This window comes from Indicator indicator, chromosome 1, assembly GCF_027791375.1.
Source record: "Indicator indicator isolate 239-I01 chromosome 1, UM_Iind_1.1, whole genome shotgun sequence".
Lineage (NCBI taxonomy): Eukaryota > Metazoa > Chordata > Aves > Piciformes > Indicatoridae > Indicator > Indicator indicator.
The window spans coordinates 69,675,094-69,692,232 of record NC_072010.1 but is presented as its reverse complement, the minus strand read 5'-3'; the positions used below and the strand labels follow the sequence as shown (position 1 = coordinate 69,692,232).

General features: G+C 43.0%; 1 protein-coding gene across 1 annotated transcript; it reads left to right on the top strand.

The window, feature by feature from the left end:
- The first annotated feature begins 241 nt into the window (after positions 1–241).
- Positions 242–16,939, top strand: LOC128968189 (interleukin-1 receptor type 2-like). The gene is made up of 9 exons (XM_054382551.1): positions 242–255; positions 3,591–3,720; positions 3,817–4,075; positions 6,779–6,953; positions 8,563–8,737; positions 11,579–11,644; positions 12,865–13,000; positions 15,353–15,498; positions 16,812–16,939. Exons 2-9 carry the CDS (start codon positions 3,642–3,644, stop codon positions 16,937–16,939), a joined length of 1,164 nt encoding a protein of 387 aa, XP_054238526.1. The 5' UTR covers positions 242–255; positions 3,591–3,641.
- Positions 16,940–17,139: the final 200 nt, after the last annotated feature.

Here is a 17,139-nt window from a genome sequence, read left to right as displayed (position 1 = left end):
GAGTCACCATCCCTGGAGGTGTTCAAGCAGGGATTGGACGTGGCACTTGATGACATGGTTTAGTAGTCATGAGGTCTTGAGTGACAGGTTGGACTTGATGATCCTTGAGATCTTTTCCAACCTTGTTGATTCTGTGATTCGGTGTGAGTGCAGGATCTCCAGAAAGCAAGACCAGTGGTTTTGTAGCCTAGATGTGGGAGTTTATCATCAATGGGGATGAGTTCTTTCTTCTTCTGAAAAAATGGAGCACCATAGGGTAGTAACTATTTTTAGTTGCATTATCATCCTTTCAGGTTCATGGACTGCTTAAGGAAAACCAGGTGGCCATGTATTGGGCTGATAGCTCTAGAAAACCTTGCAATCACTGCATTGATCAGGATACAGAAACTGTAAAGACCATTACGGTTGGAAATGTGGGACTTCTTGATTTTTGTTCCCTTTATATTTATTTACTAAAGCTGCTGTAACATGGTAGATATTGCCTGCACAAATGAGCATGTGCAGCCCAACCACACGACACTTTCCCTGCTATTGTGGTAGAGCTAACAGATGTCATCATCTGTATATTTCTCCCTAGTAGATGGCAGCATGATCTCAAAACTCGCTGATTTTTCATTACTTAAACCACATTCTGAGGTCTCCAGTGTAATTGAGGCTGATACTACTTAAAGAAAGAGTTCATGAACTATGTCAGGGTTGTATAGAAAATGGTTCTTATTAGCTTAGTGTGATAAACAGCCATGTTGTTTTTATTAGTCATTGTTTGGTTAGTGAGAGCACCACAAAGCCTGAGCCTTAGCCTACAACCCCAGTGCTCCAGGTCACAGCTGTTCAGCTGAGGTATACGAAGTCCAGGAAGGGGGGTGGAGGGTATTTTACTGAGGTCTGCTAATAGGACTTGTCTACTGACTCCAGGTCCAGCAGGTCAGCTGGACCCCAAACCTTGCTGGGCTGATGGACCAGTGCATGACCACTGCTCCCTAAGGTATCAAGAACTGGTGTACCAGCTGTAAGAAATGCAGGGTTGCCTGCAGGATGCATCACATGATAGAGCAAGGCACAGGAAAAATGGCTTGTGGTCCCATTTAGACTGAAATCCTCTGTGAGATTGCCCTCTTTTAAACAGGTGGAGGCCAACGTTGCCACAATTCATAACCCATTTCTTATCCCTTCTGCTCATGAGCCTTGATGTCATAGTCTGGTTAAATCTGTTAATTATTTTATGCTCCATTACATTGCAAAGAGGGCCTTAATGCAAACTGTGACACCAAGATGGATGCTATGGAAGGGAAGTGGAATCAATCCATTTGTGACTCACAGGCAATTTGGGAAATCGCAGAAGATTTATGCTGTCCATGAAGGACTTGCTAAACCATAGTTTGTGAAGACTGCAACTAATTTAGCTGCTGACTATGCTGCAGGACACCTTTTGATACCCATGAGAGTTTTTGATTTGGGGTAGAGCGTGAAACAGTCATGTGAAAACACGAGTGCATGTAAACTACCATTCGTCAGAAAGGGAAATTTAGTCATATATTTAGCAGTCATTTCCCCTTTTTTAGGAAATCCACATACATATTTTCTCCCTCTCTGTGTCTCGGTTTCTCTCATCTTCACTCTGCAGAAGGAAAGAAAGGTGGGACTAAAACGTCGTTTAGTTCTGACACAAATCTGATTGGGCAATGAGAGAAGAATTTCCTCTGTGTGTTGAGCTAAATCCTATATAAGATCCTCACTAGCAACTTTCAGTTGTGTCTTGAGAAGCTGAAGGCTGAAAGACTGCAAGAAGCACAGGTAAGAGAATGTGATGGAAATTTGGGAAGGAAAACTTCCACTAAACCCTCAGATTGCATAGGACATATGGAGATTGCTAGATAATAAACCAAAGGGACCAGAAAGCAACAAGGCAACCAAATGTTTTCATCAGGCAAAGGATCTAATGAGACAGATGCTCCCCTGTTACAGGGTATTACGTATGAAGCATGGAGCTTGTTAATGTTGCAGCAAAGCCACCACCAGCACCTTGTCCAGGTGTAGCTGAGAGGGGCTATAGCTCCATGCCAATGACCTGGAAACCCTTGCAGATCTAGAGGTAGGAGAGAGGAGCCATGGTTATGAAACAATATTATTGAGTAAAAGGTTGGCTTTGTGGTGTTGTAGAGATGACAATAAGCTGGAAACAGGTTTTTATAGTCATACTATCAGATGTCAGACAAATTTAGCTACTAGAACGGGGAGAAATTTGGATTAAAACTATGAGCAGGATGGGGTACACAGGAGATGCTTGAAGGTGAGTACCTATGAATATGACCATGTTAAATTGGTAGAAATATATTTTTACTTAGGGGTACAATTTGAAGTAGTTATCTAGTAATTTAATATTTGTCCTATGGGACAATTACAGTGTTAGGCTAATGTTACATGCACACACAATTTACATTTCTGTATATACAATGGAAATGATATCTATCATGTGCATGTGTGTACTACATAGAGCATAAATTCATACTTGCGTATAGCATGTTTTGTGTATTTTTGCCCACACTATACTGAGACAACATGTAGTCAATCAACTGAGTACCAGAAGCTGAAATCTTCTAACAGACCAGAAAGCATTCATATGATGTACACAGAAGTTGCCTTGGCCATAGTAAGCCAACAAGGATGGCAATTAATGAACAACTGGCAGCAGATAGTTTTGTTTTCCCTTAGTGTCACTGCATCTGATTTTCAGGACAAGTTGTGCAGGGTTTTCCTCGTCTTGTTTTAGCTTAGATGGTCATAGTGTCCATGTTGAAAACTTGTGCACCACCAGCAAGGTGGGCATGCATGCAATGAGAACCAAAGATTTTGTCCCAAGAGAAACATTTGTTGGAGATTTTGAAAGCTTGTCTCTGGTTATAGAAGGAAGTTTGCCTGCAGCCTGATCTATGTTAGCTGACTTAATTTATTTTCCCCACTATCCACAATGGGGAAAATAAAGTGACGCAGGATTTAATAAGGTCCATATGTGTACAGGGAGATGCTAGGTTATGGCTGGACTCAGTGATCTTAAGGTCTTTTCCAACCAGGCAATTCTATGACTTTATGATGAATATGGCCCTGCTTATTGCAGGGGGGTTGAACTAGATGACCTTTAAAGATGCCTTTTAACCCAAAGCATTCTATGATTCTAAGATACAACCTTGAGAGACACCTGAAATGGATGCTTAAGACAGCTACTCTGTTCTGCTGCATCTTCGCTGCTGTGTTCACCCAAGCTACTACATTACAGATAATCTGAAGTGGCTGACCCATGCCTCAGTCACATCTTGTTGCAAAATAAGTGGAGCTATATTGCTTCATTCATAGCTGAAAAGCCGTGAGGACAGCAGCATCTTGTGGTGTATTGCCTGCATCTCTGGAGTGAAAGGAAAAGAAGTGATGTGTTTGTGCCAAGCCAGATGCTCTTGTTCCACAACTCAGCCCCCATAAACTATGAAAGCCTTCCTGCTCACTAAGGGCCAGTCTGAGGAAAAGAGCAGCTAACTCTTGAGTCATCATAGAATATTTTCATTGTATTGTCTGTCTTGTAATAAACTTTCCTGTATATTTCAAGGCAGTTTCCCTCAATCTTCTCTTTCCAATTATCTCTGGGAAAAATGTGTGGGCTCTTCTTTGTCCTGATGACGTGTATGATGTGTGCTTCTGCTTTCAGACTGCAGCAAGTCAAAAGCACAGGTAAGAGCATGCTTTTTAAATGTCTTTTGTCTCTCTCTTCCTTCTTTTTAATGTGCTTGGCTGACAGTAATATAAAACTCTCTCTGATTTATATAGAAAACTGCTCAGATCACACCGTGTTTTTCAAACACTACTATGAACTGCATGGAGAACCTGTGGTTCTAAAATGCCCTTCACCCAGATACAAACATTTGGAATTTTCTGCCCTGACCCCTAATATCACATGGTACAAAAATGGCTCAAAAACCATGATATCAGGAAGAAATGAAGATTCAAGAATCTGGGCAAAAGGAGATACACTCTGGTTCTTACCAGCAATACTAGAGGACTCAGGAGTATATGTCTGCACAAGAAGGTGGGTATTCAAAAGAAAACCAGTGTGTTAATAAAATGACTATGTCTAAAATATGTTAGTTTAATTCTAAATTGCAACTGTGTTCATAGCACGTCTGTACAAGATAATATTTTTGGTTACTCCATTAGCAAAAAAAACCCCAAAAGAAACAAAAAACCCCAAACCAACAACCAACCAACCATAACAACAACAACAAAAAAACCCACATGGAAAGTTAGAACCCTTAAATGTATTATGTGCCTCCTATACATATATATATATGGAAATCTGGATAAATTGTGACACTATTGCTACTCTGGTTATGATCTCATGAGGAAACTGTACATGAGAGGTTGTTCTAACTTATTTATGAGCCAGTCAGGTCTGCCACAAGCAGGGAGATGCTGCAGGCAGGAGATTCTGCAGAACACGACCCTTCTGTTACAACTCCAGTGTGGTGGTTTGAGGCTATGCCTTTAAAATTTGTCACAGATTTCGAGCAGAAAAATAGAAAAATATAAATAAATCACTGTGGGGTGTAAAAAGGAAAATAATGATTATTCTAAACAATTCTATTGGAGGGATAGCTCCCTTAAGATTTGGTTCTCAAAACAATCTTTAGTAGTGCGTTCTGCTCTTTTCCTGCTTCTTCACTGGGAGGATTTCTAATACGCTTTCGCTGACCTTGATTGCATTGCCTGGTCTGGTATTGACTTCATCTGCTTCTCTCTCTCTCTTTCCTTTGCCAGGGGGGGTCAGGAGGAGGCAGGGAAGGAGGCAGATCTCCTGGTCTTTTGGCCAGGGGGATACCTGTAAATATTGTAAATACTGTATACTTGTATATATTCATTCCATTCCATTGTAGATTGTAGTTTTGCTTGTAAATATAACTCCATTTGCTTCTGAACTGAGCTAGTCTGGTGAAGTTAATGTTGGGGGGTGGGGGGGGAGGTGGTGGAATTTCAACCACCACATCCAGAGATGGAGCCTTGTATGCACTTCAGATTGCCTTATAAAGCATATACCAAGGCTTTGGAGTGGCTTCATTCTTTCCCTTTCCTTATGCCTGGTCTTTTATTTTCTTTTCTTCTGCTTCACATTTTAAATCAGACTTTGATTGCTCTGATTTTGCTGGAATATGTATCATGAGACCCAGTGTGTACTTGCTAGGCTGGGGCCAGATTTGTAAGACTGCAATGGGTTGAGATTCAGTCATCTTTTTCTGTTTATCTGACAGCCCTCTGTATGGTTTCAAAAAGGGTATCAGGGACTGGAATTGTGGGAGATTGAGAAATGCAAAAACTCCTGTCATCATTAGAACCTGAACTCCAGAAGGTGTCCTAGGTCCTTGTCTGCTGCCAGCTCCCCCATCCAGTCAGCCTCCCAGTACACTGCTGGCAACTGGCACCTCGCTCCAGATCTATAGCGGAAAACATATCTATAGTTGCCTGAGCTGCCTGTGCAGAGCACAGTTTCCTTGCTGACAAGGAACACCTTGTGAGTGATAAGTGTAAGCAATAGAAGAGATGGACAGGCAGAACTCATGTTAATGAATCATGGCCTTTCCACATGGCTATGCAGTGGTGGGGCAGAAGACAAGACTTGAATAGTGAGACTAGAACAACAAAGATTGCAAATATTGTCCTAAAACACAGAGTCATTGCCTGAGACCTTGAAGGATGTTTTATAATCTCCTTCCTGGACTATTCTGCCTCAATTCTTCAACCTGTAACACTACAGCAGTGTTATTGGCAGCTATAGTAAAATGCTGTGAAATCTGTTTAAAAAAAGATACACAAGACCTGAGTATACAGCTTCATTGCTAACCTGAAGGAGTTGCATGGTTGATATTGACAGGACAAGGGGCAATGACTTTAAACTGAAAGATGATCAATTTAGATTAGGTATTAGCAAGTTCTTCAGTGTGAGGGTGGTGAGATGCTGGAATGGTTTCCTAGAGAGGTTGAGGATGCCCCATTGCTAGAAATCTTCAAGGCCATGTTGGATGGGGCTTTGAGCAGCCTGGTCTAGTGAAAGGTGTCCCTGCTCATGGCAGGGGATTGGAACTAGATGATCTTTAAGGTCCTTTCCAACCCAAACCATTCTAAGACTCTATAAGATTAATAAAGGCATAGTAAAGGCAACCTGAGACAGGATTTCAGAGGTTGCAAAGGATATGGTTTAAGCATGTAGTTCCCATAGTTTGAGTCTCCTTGGAACTGGAGCAATCGTCACTTGAGATCAGAAAGAAATGTTAAATACTGCAAAATCTTCAAGGTAGGAATCTCTTCTTTTCTATGCAATGTCTACTTGTTGTGTGATAGTAGCTGCAGATGTATTTTAACACATGGTTTAAGGTTTTTATTTCATACTTAGGTTGCAATCATTAGGGTTTTCACAGTCAAGACCTCTTTCAAGGTGGAAGGTTTATGACACACCTGCTACTGTTCAGGTGAACATGTTTTCCCTCCTTGCAAAATTAAAATCGTGCTGTAGCCTAAGGACAAAAAAAGAAAAGGCTGGGGTTCTGAGGCAGATGTGTAAGCAACACGTTTAGATTTTGCCAGAACCTCCAGTATTTTCCAGCACCCCTCCTGGTATGATCTCAGTCTTGACCTCTTTGAGACTGCTAAGGAAGGAAATAGAAGCAAGAGGAAACCAAGGGTGTCACTTGAGTTTCTCTCGTTGCTGTTGAGCATTTACCTTTCCCTGATCTGTCTGCAGGAACTCCACCTACTGTGCTGAGGTCTCCATTCACCTCACCATTGTAGAGAAAACAGCTGCTCAGGAGATTGCCTATCTCCAGGTCCTTTTCACTTTCACCTCTGGAAAGATCGTTTGCCCTGACCTATGGGATTTTACACCAAACAGTACAAGCCTGGAGCTCAAGTGGTACAAGGTAGAACTTTCACTTTCCTCCTTGTCCAAAGCCTAATCCTGTTTGTAAAGGCACATACATCTCCACTTTCTGTTTCTCCTGAACATCATGCTGTTGAAGTTGTGAGCACATCATAACGCACCGGGAATTTTGGGGCAGGTGTTCTTTTTTTAAGAAAGATTCTCTGGCATGGACTCCATACAGAGTGAAACACTCCAGATGTTACCTGCTCTCACAGGCAGTGTAACTATTGAGGCTAGACTACCTACTCATGACTCTGAGGTTTGCTGCTTCAGACTAGGCCCTTCTCTTTGATGCTATGCTTCTTCTTATGGTCCCTCTAATGAAACCCATAAAGTAGGACCTCCCACTGAAGCTTCCCCTGTGTGAGCTGTTCAGGTGGGGTGTTTTTTCTTAATCAGTTGGAATACAGAATTTGGAGATACTAAAACCATCACACAAAGCTTATAGTGGCCTCTTGCCTAACTTGCCAGTCCATGGTGAAACACCTAGGCTGGCTTCATTCAGTAGTGCCTATCTTGTGATTGGTACCATATCGGCGACATGCCTCTGCTCAATTTCCCTTCAGAGGCAGGCTATAACTTGTTTATTTCTGATTGAGACTGCTATGGAGGCCTAATAGCAGCCTTCCAGTACCTGAAGGGGGCCTACAAGAAGGATGGAGAAAGACTGTTTACAAAGGCCTGCAGTAATAGGACAAGGGGCAATGGCTTCAAATTAGAGAAGAGTAGATTTAGATTGGATGTTAGGAATAGGTCCTTTACCATGAAGACAGTGGAACACCGGAACAGGTTGCCTGGGGTGGTGGTTGGGGTCCCATCCCCGGAGATATTCAAAGTGAGGCTCAACAGGGCTCTGGGCAACCTGACCTCTTTGAGGATGCCCCTGCTGACTGCAGTGGGGGTTGGACTAGAGGTCCTTTCCAATCCAGACCATTCTATGATTCTACAATTCTGTGATTCTGTGATTGCTTACTGAGGCTGCCTCCCTCAAAATAGTTCTTGCTACAACTGTCAGAAAAAGCTACCCAGCTTTCATGGAGAAGCAACATCATTGCTCTGAGCAGGGCTCCAGCCTGTGTGTGAACTGAACCTTTATGTGAAAGGGCAGCAATTTATCAGTTTATGAAATCATACAGGGCAAGCAACTGTTTTGTGATAACTTGCATGATTGCTAGCATTTGTCTTCAAAGAATGCTTTAGAATACTGCTCTCATGATGATGTGTATGGAAAATAATAGTATTGGAAAACCTTCAAGGCTTTATCTTAGAAGAATGTCTTAGGTAATTATTCTTAAGAGGACTCATGAAAGACCTTCTTATTCTTTGCAGCCTAAAATGTGCACTTTATTGAAAAGCTATACATGTACATTGTAGATAGGTTAAAATATTGATTCTTCACATTTTATGTAGTGCCTTGGAGCATTTTAGAGCCAGATACACATTTGAAGAACTTGCCCTTTGGGGAGAAAGCGGAACTGCTCAGGTTTCCCAGTGATAAGTGAACTTTTAATAACAGAGAGATAGGGATAAGTAATTTTGTCTGGAATTTATACAGGGTATAACCACATCTGTCTGAGCCATAACACCAGTTGCTCTCCTTTCTCCAGGATGCTGTGCCTGTGGAAGAAAACAATGAAAAATTCGTAGTTCTGAAAGGTTCGACTTCTCTGATCATGACTTCTGTACTACCAACAGATGCTGGCTATTACACCTGCAAGATGTCTTTTCCATTTGAAGGTGTAATATATGAAATTACCAGAACAATTCACCTGGAGACTGTTGGTAAATGTCAAACCCTTAAAACATCGTAGCACTAGAAAGTCTCTTCTTTGTTAATGAAACTCAGTAGAGGAGTTCCTGTGTCCCAATGGCTAAGGAGCCCAGTAGCATCCTTGCCTGTGTCAGAAATAGTGTGGGGAGCAGGACCAGGGAAGTGATTGTTCCCCCTGTACACAGCACTGGTGAGGCCGCACCTCAAATACTGTGTTCAGTTTAGGCCCCTCACTAGCAGAAGGACGTTGAGGTGCAAAAGCATGTCCAAAGAAGGGCAACGAAACAGGTGAAAGTTCTGGAGAACAAGTATGAGGAATGGTTGAGGAAACTGGAGTTGTTTAGTCTGGAGAAAAGAAGGCTCAGGAGAGATCTTATTCCTCTCTGCACCTACCCGAAAGTAGCTCTTCTCCCAAGTAACATGTGATAGCACAGGAAGAAACGGCCTCAAGAATGGCATCTTGGCCTGTATCATGAATGGCATGGCCAGCAGGACTAGGGATGTAATTCTGCTCCTGTACTCAGCACTGGTGAGGCCTCACCTCAAGCACTGGGTCCCTCTCTTCAGAAAGGCTATTGAGGTGCTGAAGCAGGTCCAGAGGAGAGCAACGAGACTGGTGAGGGGGCTGGAGGGAAAGTCTTAAGAGGAGAGGCTGAGGGAGCTGGGGTTGTTCAGCCTGGAGAAGAGGAGACTTAGAGGGGACCTTATCACTCTCTACAACTACCTAAAAGGAAGTTGTAGTCAGGTGAGGGTCAGGTTCTTCTTCCAGGCAACCAGTGACAGGACAAGAGGGCATGGTATGAAGCTGTGCCAGGGGAGGTGTAGATTAGATATTAGGAAGCACTTCCTCACAGCAAGGGTGATTAGGCACTGGAATGGACTGCCCAGGGAGGTGGTGGAGTTGCCATCACTGCAGGTCTTTAAGAAAAGATTGGATGTGGCACTTGGTGGCATGGTTTAGCTGATGTGGTGGGCTGAGGTCATAGGCTGGAGTCAATGATCTCAGAGGTCTTTTCCAGCCTCAATAGTTCTGTGATTATGTGATTTCCATGACAGGTTTATATTGGATATTAGGAAAAATGTCTTCACTGCAAGGGTTGTCAAGCACTTGAACAAGAAGCCCATGGAAGTGGTTTAGTCAGCATCCCTGGAGGTATTTATAGGGACATGGTTTAGCTGTGGACTTGGCAGTGCTGGGTTAACAGTTGGCCTTGATGATCTTAAAGGTCTTTTTCAACCTAAACAGTTATATGACTCTATCCTTGGCCTCTCAGACTACCAAGGAAGGTGGGACACCATGGGTGTTTGATTTGGGCACTGATAGTTTTCCGGAGCCCCTCTCAGGGATGGGGTCATCCCTTTGCCTGAGTTGCAGCAGATTTTCAGGAGGCAGAACTGGATGTTGCAAGGCGCCTCTGGCTGTTGAACCGAATGATTTATGTCTTGGCACTTCAGATGACTTCAGAGGGTTTATGAAACAAACCACTTCACTCTCGCTCAGGATGGGGGAATGCCGCTATTTCGCAAACGGCTGAAACCGGCCGCAACCGGCCGCAACCGGCCCGCCCCGCTGGCACGGCGGGAGGTGTCTGGAGGGGCGGGGTGCGGTGCGCCGAAGGGCCAGCAGGGGGCGGGCTTGACCAGGCACCTCCCTCCCCACACCGCTCGCCAGAGGGCTCGGCTCCGCTGCTAGTCCCTGCCAAGCCCCCGCCGGGCCTGAGACCGCCGCTGCCCGGTGTTGGTGCCTGCTTCTGGGTGCGGCTTTGGCAACACGAACTGGCTGATACACTGGAACACTGTGCGGCCATTCAGCGAGACCTGCACAGACTGGAGAGCGGGAAAAGAGGAAACTAATGATGTTCAACAAGGATGAGTGTAGAGTCCTGCACCTAGGGAGGAACAACTTCATGCACTAGCACAGATCAGGGCTTGACCTGATGGAAAGCAGCTTAATGGAGAAGGACCTTGGGGTCCTGGCGGACAATAAATTGTTCATGGAACAGCACTGTGCCCTTGTGGCCAAGAAAGCTAATGGTATCCGGGAGTTCATTAGGAAGAGTTAAGGGAGGTTCTCCTCCCCCTCTACTCTGCCCTGATGAGGCCACATCTGGAGGCTTGTGTCCAGTTCAGGGCTCCCCAGTTCAAGAGGGACAGAATGTCCAACAGAGGGTGATTAAGAGACTGGAACATCTGTTTTACGAGAAAAGGTTTAGAGACCTGGGGCTGTTTAGTCTGGAAAAGAGAAGATTAAGAGGAGATCTTATTAATGTTTACAAATATCTGAAAGATGGGTGTCAAGAAAAAGGTGCTGGTCTCTTTTCAATGATGTCCTGTGATAGAACGAGGGGTAACGGATAGAAACCAGAACACAGGAAGTTCCATTGCAACGTGAAGAAAAACATCTTTAATTAAGAGTAACAAAGCACTGGCACAGGCTTCCCAGAGAGGTTGTGAAGTCTCCTTCTCTAGAGACTTTCAAGACTCATCTGGATGCTTTCCTGTGTGACCTACCCTAGGTAATCCTACTTTGGCAGCAGGGGTTGAACTCCTGATCTCTGGAGGTCCCTTCCAACCCCTGCCATTCTCTGATTCTGTGATTTTATGAATGCTTTGCAGGCATGGGGGTGCTGAAAGTTTCGGTTTTGACCATGCACACATCCACAGTCTGCTGAAGCCTGTGGCTTTTCTACTTTTTCAAGTATTGAAATGAGTGTGCAAGGATCTCAGCACACACTGTGCAGCTAGAGGAAAGATGTTATGAAAAAGTGGCACATTTCTGTCTATAGCTCTGTGGCAACGACCACATTTTATGTGGTGCTAGCACTGATTCTCTGTTCTCTTTCTCCCTCCAGAACAGGAAAAGAGAATTACCCCAATAATTGTATATCCAACACGGAAGACAACATCAGCTGCCCTTGGTAAAGCCCAACATTTTTCTTGGAAATATCTAATCAGGCAAAAATTAAAGCAGGTCCTCTTATGGTGTAATTTGTTGTCATAAATTGTTGTAGTTCTTTTGATTTTGATTATATTTACTGAGAGTCTGTGCTGCAGTAGTTTTGCACCTTGTTTTCAATAACAGGATGCTGTCTTCCATGTAGGAGAAGCTGTAGAAATGCTGCAGATTTTAGCTACTAAGAAAGCAAGAAAAAATGTGTTTGCATCCTCAGATCAACTGCTCAGAGTCCACCCTGCACTAAGAACTATCCATTTTCAAAATTCCCTCAGATTTGTCTAGGCTATCTGGTAACTTAGCTCTTTTGGGAAGAGACATTTTATCATTGCTTTTTACTGTTTGAAGTAGCAGTTGTTGTTAGTTAGAAGTACCTTGGCAGGAACTCAATTTCTCTTTGAAGATGTTATTATGACAACAAATTTCCATTGCATTTCCTCTTCCCAGAAAATACCAGATGTGTTTTACACTAAGTTTTCTTGATTTGGGTACTATACACACAGTTGTGTCCTATGGTGGCCTAGTTTTCCCTGCCACTATTCTTTCCTTCAGCATAGGACTACCAAGTAATTATTGTTGCCCGTCTAGCTCCATGGAGTGATTTATTTCCCTTTTATCACCATCTGCACAGTTATAATAATAAAAATGTACGCAGTATTCAGCCCTGTGATTTGCATATAGTATAGATATGCTCCAGTCCGAAGGCTTTTTATCTTTAGCTGTGAGTTACAATAACTATAGCCAAACTTCTGATTTTTTGCATTATCACTTTAGCTCTGGAGGTCCTACCTAGAGCTGAACACCTTTGCCCACTGCATCTGTGAATTAAGTTACACTGCCAGTTAAAGCAGTTGCTCCCGACAAGCCATGCCATTTGGGCTGCAGTATGTCAGGAGTAAGGTCACAGGAACACAGCTTTGCCTCCTGACAAATGTGTCTAGTGCAAGAGTTACTAACTGTTGCAGTGGGAAAGTAATTGGTTAGTAGTGGGAAGGAATGCCAGATTGAAGGGTCTTGCTGCCAAGGAGCCAGGAATCAAAAGCAATCTGAGGATTAACTTCAGTTTTGAATGTAATGGTGTTTGTAAGAACTCATGTCCCACTAGAGATGTTGTTTTTTACTGAGTGAAAGAGTAGTTCTTTGTATGCATCCAAGTGATTTTTTTAATCTTTGTTTTACTGACAGGCTCCAAGATGACTCTCCCATGCAAGGTGTTTATTGGACTGAGCAGCCACGCCTATACTGATGTGGAATGGCTAGCAAACGACACTGCCATTGACAGGGTTTACAAGCAAAGCAGAGTTAGAGAGGGAGAAAGACAGTAAGTCTGTCCAAAAGTGTTTTCTTGTCCTTTTACAGGGGCTCTCAGTGCAGCTGAATGCCAGGTAATGAACAGGCTTATGAATAGGTCTGAACTGAAACTGGGAGATGAGAAAAAACAGTCAAGCAAGCAAAAAAAATCCAGACTCAACCCATCCAGAATGAAACCAGTTCTTTATCTCTGTTTTTTATTAATGTTATACTGCAAATAAGCCAGTTTTGAGGCTTAAACTTGAGACATATTTTCATGGGCAGCTGGGCTGATGTAAGAGGGGACTTCAGGGGACCTGATCCTTCACAGTGCTTCTCTTATCTCTCTCTTTGCCCTGTCCCAGTGAAACGGCAACATCATCTCCCTGACATTCATGAGGTTCTCCGACCACGCTAAGACAACAGAAAACTATACAATTATTTATTCTTTTTGTTTGGTTGGCTTGTTTTGATTTTTTGTTTGTTTGGGTTTTGTTGTTTTTTTGGGGGGAGTGGTGTGGTATGGTGTTTTTTTAGATTATAATTGTTTTGCCACTTAGGCTTGTTCTTTTCCGCATTAGTGAGTTAAACTGACTCACAGAAACACCCAAGGAGTGCTAGAGCTGGTGCCAGGGAAGCAGTGGGAGGATGCAAGTGAGAGGGAGAAGCAGGATGTCCTACATCCTCTTACCCTCCTGATCCATTGCCTCTCCCAGTTTTACAGAGTCTACTCTCAGCTGCCTCATAGCTGCATATGCCTCAAGGCTTTTTCTGCTGGGAAAGGGGTGAAAATACCTGTTTTCTGTACCTGTGTCATGTCACTTGAGTGGTGCTAACTCACTATGTTCAGGCTTGCTTCTAGCACTTTGAAACTGTGAGGTAAAACTGTCAGCTGAAATCTCTTCACTGAGGTCCAAACTGTTGTGCTTTATATCTCATTTGATGAAGCTAAGAGTGTCCACAAAGATCATTGCCCTCACCTGGGTCATGGTGGCTCTGTCTGTACTGGTGGACATTGCTGTGAAGGTTTCTGGGCTCTGAGATGCCGTTGCCTCTGCTGTTAATGGTTAAGCTGGCCACTTACCCACTAGCACCTTCCTGAAGAGCTCCTGGCTATCCATTAGGATTTAGCTTGAGGCAGGGACTATTCCCAACCAAGTCTGGGGATATGGCATCTTTGTTTTGTGGGACAAAGTGTGTTTAACAGCTGTTTTGGGAATTGGTGGCCATCAGTGCAGGATAAGAACCTGGCCATGTTTAGTTTATTGTACAGCTGCAGCCAGAGGTAACCAGGCAACACCGACGAAGCCCTTATATGTTTAAACATATCTTCACAGTTTGATTGATACCTTTTACTTACAAAGTTGTTCATGTGGATAACTGACAGTGCATTAAACCTGTGGTCAGGAGCCGTAAGATGTATTGTGGCAGGTTTTAAAATAGAGCAGCACATGTACTTTCTTACTTGGACCTTAAAAATATTTTTATTATTACTATCACTATCATTATTAGTCTTACATATTATACAATTGCACAAGGACAGGGACCATGCCAGCTAGGGCTCATGCAGAGCTCATGGTCTGTGAGACACCCCAGCTCTGCTGGAAGCCCTCAGAATGGCTGCAAGCCAGACCAGGTCAAGCACCACCACAGAAATCTCTGGCAAAGCAGCCACCACTCTGTTGCTGCCTTCCTGTGGTACAGTCCTGGGAGTTGTGCACAGTGAGCTCCATGGCTGCAGTACATCACAGGCTCACAAATCAGATGGTTAAAGAGCAGCTGTTTCAGCAATAACTGAAATATATCAAGAGAATGTTTGACTGTGACTAGAAAATCACATTTAGATAGTTGGGACTGATGGAAAAATCAGGTTGAAGGAAGCTAAAAAATTCCTAGGCAGTTTCTTGTATTGAGCTCTTGGGTTTGGGTGTTTGGTGGTTCACTTTGGTGAGTGAGCATTTGCTGGGTTGTGGTCTCCATATGTCCTCTTCCAGTTAATAGTAGGAATCTCGGAAATCACTAGCTGTTCAGAGAGAAGGAATTGAGTCCTTCCACATTGCTGTGTAGAGGAGCTCAAAGATATACACAATTCTGTGTGTCTTTCTTCCCTTTTTTTTTTTTTTTTTTTTTTTTTTTTGAGAGAGAGAGAGAGATAGAAATCTAATTCTTTTTTTCCTGGAAGATTCAACAAGTGCAGGATGGGTACTGGCTGCTAAGACTCAGATAGCTGGCACGACTGGGCTGGGAGACACAGAAGTCCTCTAACATTGAGGGGCTGGTTCAGAAATAATGCATTTTCTTGCAATGTGCTGTTAGAATGAACACATAAAGAAAAGCCATGTTATGAAAGGAATTAACATTATTTTTTTTCTTGTTGTTACAGAGAAATTGTAGAAAATGGTGAAAACTTCATTGAAGTTCCACTGGTTTTTGATTCTGTCAAAGAAGTAGATTTTTACACAGATTTTACATGTCTGGCCCAGAACATATATGGCTACCAAGTACTGCCAACAAGGGTGAAGCAGGAAGGTAACTAGTTTGACTGCTTATTTGGGATAATCATTATTGGTAATCATTATCATTAATCTAATGTTAAATTATAATCCAAGCCTTTCATACTGTCCGAGCCAGTATTAGTAATTAACTATTGCCTGGGGCAAAAATGCTTGCCTCTTTCACCTGTAGGCTTTGGAATAGCTGGTTCACAAAATACACTTTCTGTAGGTCATTCACTGACATTTTCTTTGGGGATAAGAATCTGTGCTGGTGTATCTGTTTATTGGACAGGGATCCAGTTTAGATATCCTTTGTGAAGTGATTGTTCCAGTGAGACTACTGGCAAATTCCCATTGGGTGCAGCAGGGCCAGGTCTTCCCCATTTCCTCAATAAGCAGTGAAAAAAAAAAAAAAAGACAATAGCAGAATAAAGATCAGCATGTTCCTTCCTTCTCGTGCACAGACTGCTGCCAAAATAACAAAAAGTGTGAACTGTGATGGGTGTTGTTATTTTGGCTCCTAGTGATGGGAAGAGAAGCCCTAAGCTCAGGGCAATTAATGCTGCCGTGCGATAGACCATTAGCCAAGAACCAGCCGTAAACCCAATGTGAAGCAATGCTAATTGTTTCTTTGCATGACAGTGATGAATCACCAAAGCTTGCTCACACTGTCTTAGAACGGCACATTTGCAGTCTTCATGATGAGTTATAACTCATGTCTCACTCCAGCATCCTATGATGAGGGATTTGTACTCTGCTAGATGACGTGCTGCCCTTCTATTCCATGAGCTACACGAGTATTACTACAGAGGAAGCAATCCATGAACCAATATAGGTTGGAATAATTCAAAATCATCTGGGTCTCGGAAATAAGGAGTATTTTGGGAAAAGGTTCAGAGTGTTGGCTTGATCATTAGTAATTAATAAGCTGCTCTGTACAAGAAAACTATTCACACAGCTTGTGGGTGGACTAATTGTTACGTACTCCCTCTCCTTGTGCTTGTGTTTCTTGCTTGGAGTGTCCTTGCTTTCACTAAATTAAGACAGAAAGCACATAGCTGCTCCGAGCACAGGTTGGAAAGGGCCATGTGTATGCAAAAGATTGGACTTTAAATTCTCACCCTTTATTGTTCAGCAACTCTTCCTCACATCATCATAAACCCATTTCCCAGAGTGCTCAATCAATAGGCCTCTTCCTTTCACTGGTGATCAACCCTGCTGAAAGGTGAACTTGCAGACATCCTTTTTATTGTGATTTCTCTTCTTCCTCCTTGAACTTAGAGATCTATGTTCCTGGGAGTTTTGTTTTTGTTTTTAATTTAAATACTTATATTTTTACTTTTCCAGCTGTTGGCCTGTCCTGGTACATTGCGATGATTCCCGTTGCGTTGGCCTGCGTGATCGTGGCAGGGATTTACATACACAAGTGCTGGAGGAGGAGAGCTGATAAAGGATACACCGCAGCGAGGGTTTAAAATCCACTTTACACTCTCCACTTGCTAACAGAACAAAACATCATCCTGGCTGCTCTCTTCGGACCAGACATTCTGCTTTCCCAGCAGATGTATATGTATCAGCTATTTTCTTCTTCTCAAATCTGATGAAGTTATAAACATTAAGTTTGCAGTTTTATGCTGCCTAGATGCAGGAAACCCGCTTCTATTATTTTGCAGCT